This window comes from Balaenoptera acutorostrata, chromosome 11 (assembly GCF_949987535.1).
Source record: "Balaenoptera acutorostrata chromosome 11, mBalAcu1.1, whole genome shotgun sequence".
Lineage (NCBI taxonomy): Eukaryota > Metazoa > Chordata > Mammalia > Artiodactyla > Balaenopteridae > Balaenoptera > Balaenoptera acutorostrata.
Genome location: NC_080074.1, coordinates 23,406,038 through 23,412,289, shown reverse-complemented (window position 1 = coordinate 23,412,289; position 6,252 = coordinate 23,406,038). Strand labels below are relative to the sequence as shown.

General features: G+C 38.5%; 1 protein-coding gene across 7 annotated transcripts in view; it reads left to right on the top strand.

Annotated features, from left to right (window-relative positions):
- APAF1 (apoptotic peptidase activating factor 1) overlaps nt 1–6,252 on the top strand; it is a 91,297-nt gene that overhangs the window by 1,591 nt on the left and 83,454 nt on the right. For 6 of the 7 annotated variants that reach the window (XM_057556191.1, XM_057556193.1, XM_057556192.1 and 3 more), the window contains exons 2-4: nt 4,022–4,195; nt 4,665–4,851; nt 5,513–5,710. In XM_057556191.1, coding sequence (XP_057412174.1) covers nt 4,058–4,195; nt 4,665–4,851; nt 5,513–5,710 — 523 coding nt within the window. In that variant the 5' untranslated portion in view covers nt 4,022–4,057. Of the gene's footprint in view, nt 1–14; nt 151–4,021; nt 4,196–4,664; nt 4,852–5,512; nt 5,711–6,252 lie in introns of those variants that run through there. The other variant, XM_057556189.1, reaches the window with a different exon arrangement.

The following is a 6,252-nucleotide window of genomic DNA, read 5'->3' as shown; positions in this document are numbered from 1 at the left end:
TAATTATTAATCATTCTGATACTGTACCAGGAAGTGAAATTATCTAAAGAGGAAATGGTCAACTATTACGGTTTTCCTGGATGAAATTGTCCTTTATATTTCACAAGCCTGGAGAGTCCTGACTTTACATGGTTTACGTGGTTACGAAAGGTGGGACACTGAGAATTTGTTCAGAATATCTAAATGTGTGCAGTTAAAAAACGTATAAAACTTAACGTCTTTAGTTTTAATAGGGCTAGTAAAGTTGGAAACTAGTTTCAGGTGGTCAGAGTGTGTCTATTGCGTTAGCTATTGGACAAAAGCTAAAAAGTTCATCTTTGTTTTGTCAAATAGAGTTTTATTACTGAAAAATTAAGGGACGTTTTATGTTTTAATATGATTTTTAAAAATTAATTTATTATTTATTTTTGGTTGCATTGGGTCTTTGTTGCTGTGCGCGGGCTTCTCATTGCGGTGGCTTCTCTTGTGGAACACGGGCTGGGTAGTTGTGGCTCGCGGGCTCTAGAGCGCAGGCTCAGTAGTTGCGGCGCACGGACTTAGTTGCTCCGCGGCATGTGGGATTCCCCCCGGACCAGGGCTCGAACCCGTGTCCCCTGCATTGGCAGGGGGTTCTTAACTATTGCACCACCAGGGAAGCCCGGGACGTTTTATGTTTAACTTGAGATCATAAAAACATTAACATTTAAAAATGACCATAGCCTTGATCCTAACCATAATTTTTTCTTTTATCAATCAGTTTCATGCCAGTACTGGGCATTTTGTGAACCTTGACAAACATAGGCAAATGCTCTATTTACCTGTGTTTGAAAGTGACACATTTGGTGGTACTTTTTATAGTCATTATTGATTATTGGTTAATGAAGCTTAATGATTATTGCTCCTCTTCTGTGTGCTCAAAATTACTTGTGCTTATCTCTTGGCGCTTAGTACATAACATTCTAATTATCTGTATTTTACTCTCCTACCAGATTGTGAATTCCTTCAGGGATATGATTTAATCTCTGTAGATTCAGGGCCTGACACATAGGAGGGGCTCAGATGTTTATTGAATGAGCATATAAATAAACACATTTAGACACTCACTGTATTACATTGGATAAATTCTGTTTAAAAACTTGCAAATGTTCTGATCTGGGTTTTATACCGATTGAAAAATTTGCATCATATTTGAAATAAAGTCGGTAGGAACTTAGAGTATTACACTGTGAAGAATATTATTCCTTGTGTTCTCCTAGTCTAAGAAATGACATCGAAGGATATTTTCTGTTGCTTTGTCATAGTTAGCAGCTCAGCTGAAAAATTAGTGGAGTAAGCACATGAGAAATGTGTTTACCAATGAAGACCTACCAGCTGACACCCATCTTGAGTGAGAACTAATACTCAATACCAAGAATGCTCTATTTAGTCTTAATGATGGTAAAGAAATCAAGTAGTTTATAAATATTAGGACTTTAGTATGACCATTGTTTATAAAATCTTAACTTAAAGGAAGTTTTAAAATTGTACAAATGATAATGTGTATTGAAAAAAAATTAAGACAGTATAGAAAAGAAGAAAAAAGAACAGGGGAAAATTTCCCCCAAATCTTGCTACTTGGAAGTAACCCAAACATTTTGTTGAACAGACTTCTAAACATCTCTCTATGCATTTATATGAGACCAACACATATTTTGTGCTATACATGGTATCATATTTAAATTTTTTTCAATCAGTGATGTGTCATGAGCACCTTTCCATGTCAGTACATGGAGATGTCTTATTTTAAATGGCTGTATAATATTCCATCTTATGTACATACTCTAATTTTTAAAATCCATACTCCGAATGATGGGCATTTAGGTTGTTTTAATATTTTTATCTTACCTAAACAATCTCTATTAACCCTTTTTGTGGATATTTTTGCATACATATATGAATATCTCTCTGAGGTAAATCCCTAGAAGTGGGATTTCTGGGTTAAAGAGAATGCTTACTTTAAACACATCTTACCTTATATAGCCTTCCAGAAAAGTTGCATCCACTTTGTACTCTCCTCAGGTATCTTAAAAGAATACCCATTACACTTCCAAAACTATGTTGAATAATAGTGGTGAGAGTGGGCAACCTTGTCTTGTTCCTGATCTTAGTGGAAATAGTTTCAGTTTTTCACTATTGAGGACAATGTTGGCTGTGGGTTTGTCATATATGGCCCAGAGATAAACCCACGCACATATGGTCACCTTATCTTTGATAAAGGAGGCAAGCATATACAGTGGAGAAAAGACAGCCTCTTCAATAAGTGGTGCTGGGAAAATTGGACAGGTACATGTAAAAGTATGAAATTAGAACACTCCCTGACACCATACACAAAAATAAACTCAAAATGGATTAAAGACCTAAGTGTAAGGCCAGACACTATCAAACTCTTAGAGGAAAACATAGGCCGAACACTCTATGACATAAATCACAGCAAGATCCTTTTTGACCCAGCTCCTAGAGAAATGGAAATAAAAACACAAACAAATGGGACCTAATGAAACTTAAAAGCTTTTGCACAGCAAAGGAAACCATAAACAAGACCAAAAGACAACCCTCAGAATGGGAGAAAATATTTGCAAATGAAGCAACTGACAAAGGATTAATCTCCAAGATTTACAAGCAGCTCATGCAGCTCAATAGCAAAAAAACAAACAACCCAATCCAAAAATGGGCATAAGACCTAAATAGACATTTCTCCAAAGAAGATATACAGATTGCCAACACACACATGAAAGAATGCTCAACATCATTAATCATTAGAGAAATGCAAATCAAAACTACAATGAGGTATCATATCACACCGGTCAGAATGGCCATCATCAAAAAATCTAGAAACAATAAATGCTGGAGAGGGTGTGGAGAAAAGGGAACCCTCTTGCACTGTTGGTGGGAATGTAAATTGATACAGCCACTATGGAGAACAGTATGGAGGTTCCTTAAAAAACTAAAAATAGAACTACCATATGACCCAGCAATCCCACTACTGGGCATATACCCTGAGAAAACCATAATTCAAAAAGAGTCATGTACCAAAATGTTCATTGCAGCTCTATTTACAATAGCCAGGACATGGACGCAACCTAAGTGTCCATCATCGGATGAATGGATAAAGAAGATGTGGCACATATATACAATGGAATATTAGCCATAAAAAGAAATGAAATGGAGGTATTTGTAATGAGGTGGATGGAGTTAGAGTCTGTCATACAGAGTGAAGTAAGTCAGAGAAAAACAAATACAGTATGCTAACACATATATATGGAATCTAAGGAAAAAAAAAAAAAGGCCATGAAGAACCTAGTGGCAAGACGGGAATAAAGACACAGACCTACTAGAGAATGGACTTAAGGATATGGGGAGGGGGAGGGGTGAGAGGTGACAGGGTGAGAGAGTGTCATGGACATATATACACTACCAAATGTAAAATAGATAGCTAGTGGGAAGCAGCCGCATAGCACAGGGAGATCAGCTCTGTGCTTTGTGACCACCTAGAGGGGTGGGATAGGGAGGGAGGGAGGGAGGGAGATGCAAGAGGGAAGAGATATGGGAACATATGTATATGTATAACTGATTCACTTTGTTATAAAGCAGAAACTAACACACCACTGTAAAGCAATTATACTTCAATAAAGATGTTTAAAAAAAAATACCCATTACCTCACGCCTTTGAAAGCATTAGATTTTGTTTATTTAAAAAAAATCTTTGCATGTCTGGCTGATGAAAGTCCAGTGGGGAAAGCCAGGACGTAGATGAAGCCCAGGGGAGGACAGAGTGACCGGCGGTGCAGACAGCCTGCTCGTTTTCTTTTCGGCGTCCCCCTTCCGTCCTCCTTTCTGTGGGCGGACATGTAGGAGAGTTTAAATAAACTCTGTTTAAATAAATAGGAAAAAAAAATCTTTGCAAAAGAAGTCTTATTTTCTTTACATTTTTTCATTACCAGTGAGGTTATATATCTTTTCATGTCTTTATTGGCTTGACAAATATTTTGATGTTTGCCTGTAGCTCATGGTTGACAGAGAAGGAAAAAATTGAGGGAGGATGGATGCAAAAGCTCGAAATTGTTTGCTTCAACATAGAGAAGCCCTGGAAAGGGACATCAAAACATCCTACATCATGGATCACATGATTAGTAATGGAGTTTTAACAGTGTCGGAGGAGGAAAAAGTAAAAAATGAGGTAAAGCCCTCTGAGGCAGTCTATGCTTTCTTAAAAATTTTTAGAATTTATTTCAAAACTTGTACTGGTCTCCACTAATTTATGTTACAAATATATTCTTTTTTTTTTTTTTTTTAAGGATTTTTCTTTTATTTATTTATTTATTTATTTATTTATTGGCTGTGTTGGGTCTTCGGTTCGTGCGAGGGCTTTCTCCAGTTGCGGCAAGCGGGGGCCACTCTTCATCGCGGTGCGCGGGCCTTTCTCTATCGCGGCCCCTCCCGTTGCGGGGCACAGGCTCCAGACGCGCAGGCTCAGCAATTGTGGCTCACGGGCCCAGCTGCTCCGCGGCATGTGGGATCCTCCCAGACCAGGGCTCGAACCCGTGTCCCCTGCATTAGCAGGCAGATTCTCAACCACTGCGCCACCAGGGAAGCCCCACAAATATATTCTTTGTAGTATACTAAACTACTTTTTTTTTTTTTTTTAGCCCACCCAACGGCAACGAGCAGCTATGCTAATTAAAACGATACTTGAAAAAGATAATTATTCCTATATATCATTCTACAATGCTCTGCTACATGAAGGGTATAAAGATCTTGCCTACCTTCTCCATGGTGGCATTCCTGTCATCTCTTCTTCCAATGGCAAAGATTCAGTTGGAATAACTTCATATGGTTTGTATCCATGATACCTTCTATCATAAAGGCTCCGTTGCTGCAGTTTTTTCTTATTGTAGATGAAATCTGCTAGAGAGACTGATCAGTTCACTGAATCATGCATGTGAAAAAATTATCGTTTTCCAATTCAAATATTTTTATTTGCATCTATGTTACCTCTCTCATTTCCTTGCCCAGTGAACTATCTACTGCTGAGGTAATCATATACATACCATAATTTTTAGAGATAATAGGGCAATTTATAGACCTTTATTTAAGTTCTTCAGTTTTGTGTTTATCAAGTTCAAGCATAGGAAAGAATAAGAATCTTTAGAAATCTGTGTTCTTGAAAGCAATTCCATATTCTTTCCTTTACACTCTCTTCTCAGTCTTTAGTATGAGAAAAAGATTGGAGAGTCAGGGCGGAATAGGGTGAGTAAGGGCAGATGCAGATGGAGATTTTCATTGTCTTTAGTCATCTTGAGAGGTATATGTTTGCTTTCGTTCTGGGTGTTCTGAGAAATCAAAGTTGAAGTTAATATGCTAGCCACATTTTCTTACTTCTCTTGGAGATTCTGAGGCTGAGACCTCAGCCTTGCTCTCTTTGGTTTTTATGGTATTACTTGAGTAACCATTTCAGAGTTCTCTTCGTTCATGCTTGTTTTGTTTTGGATTTCAGTAAGGACAGTCCTGTGTGAAGGTGGAGTACCACAGAGGCCCGTTGTTTTTGTTACTAGGAAGAAGCTAGTGAATGCAATTCAGCAGAAGCTCTTCAAACTGAGTGGTGAACCGGGATGGGTCACCATATATGGAATGGCAGGTTGTGGGAAGTCTGTATTAGCTGCAGAAGCTGTTCGAGATCATTCTGTCTTAGAAGGTAAGTTTTGATTACCATTGCTGGCTAAGAAGATATTGTTTAGGCATTGCATTAGTTTCCTGTTGCTGCTGTTACAAATTACCAAAACTTTTGGGGGCTTAAAACAACACAAATTTATTATCTTGAAGTTCTGGAGGCCAGAAGACAAAAATAGCTCTTACTGGGCTAAAATCAAAGTGTCAGCGGTGCTTAGCTCCTTTTGGAGGCTCTAGGGAGAATCCTTTTCCTTGCATTTCCCAGCTTCTAGAGGTGGCCTGCATTCCTTGACTCATGGTCCATTTCCCCATTTTCAAAGCTGGCAGCGCATAGCATCTTCAAATCTTTCTCTGTTCTCTGGTCTTTGCTTCTATCATCACATCTCCTCCCCTGACTTTCTTGCCTCCCTCTTACAGGGGCCCTTGTGATTACATGGGGCCCACTGGATAATCCAGGTTAATCTCATCTCAAAATCCTTAATTTAATCGCATTTACAAAGTCCCTTTTGCTGTGTAAGGTGACATATTTACAAGTTCTGTGGAATAGGATGTGGAGATCATTGGCCG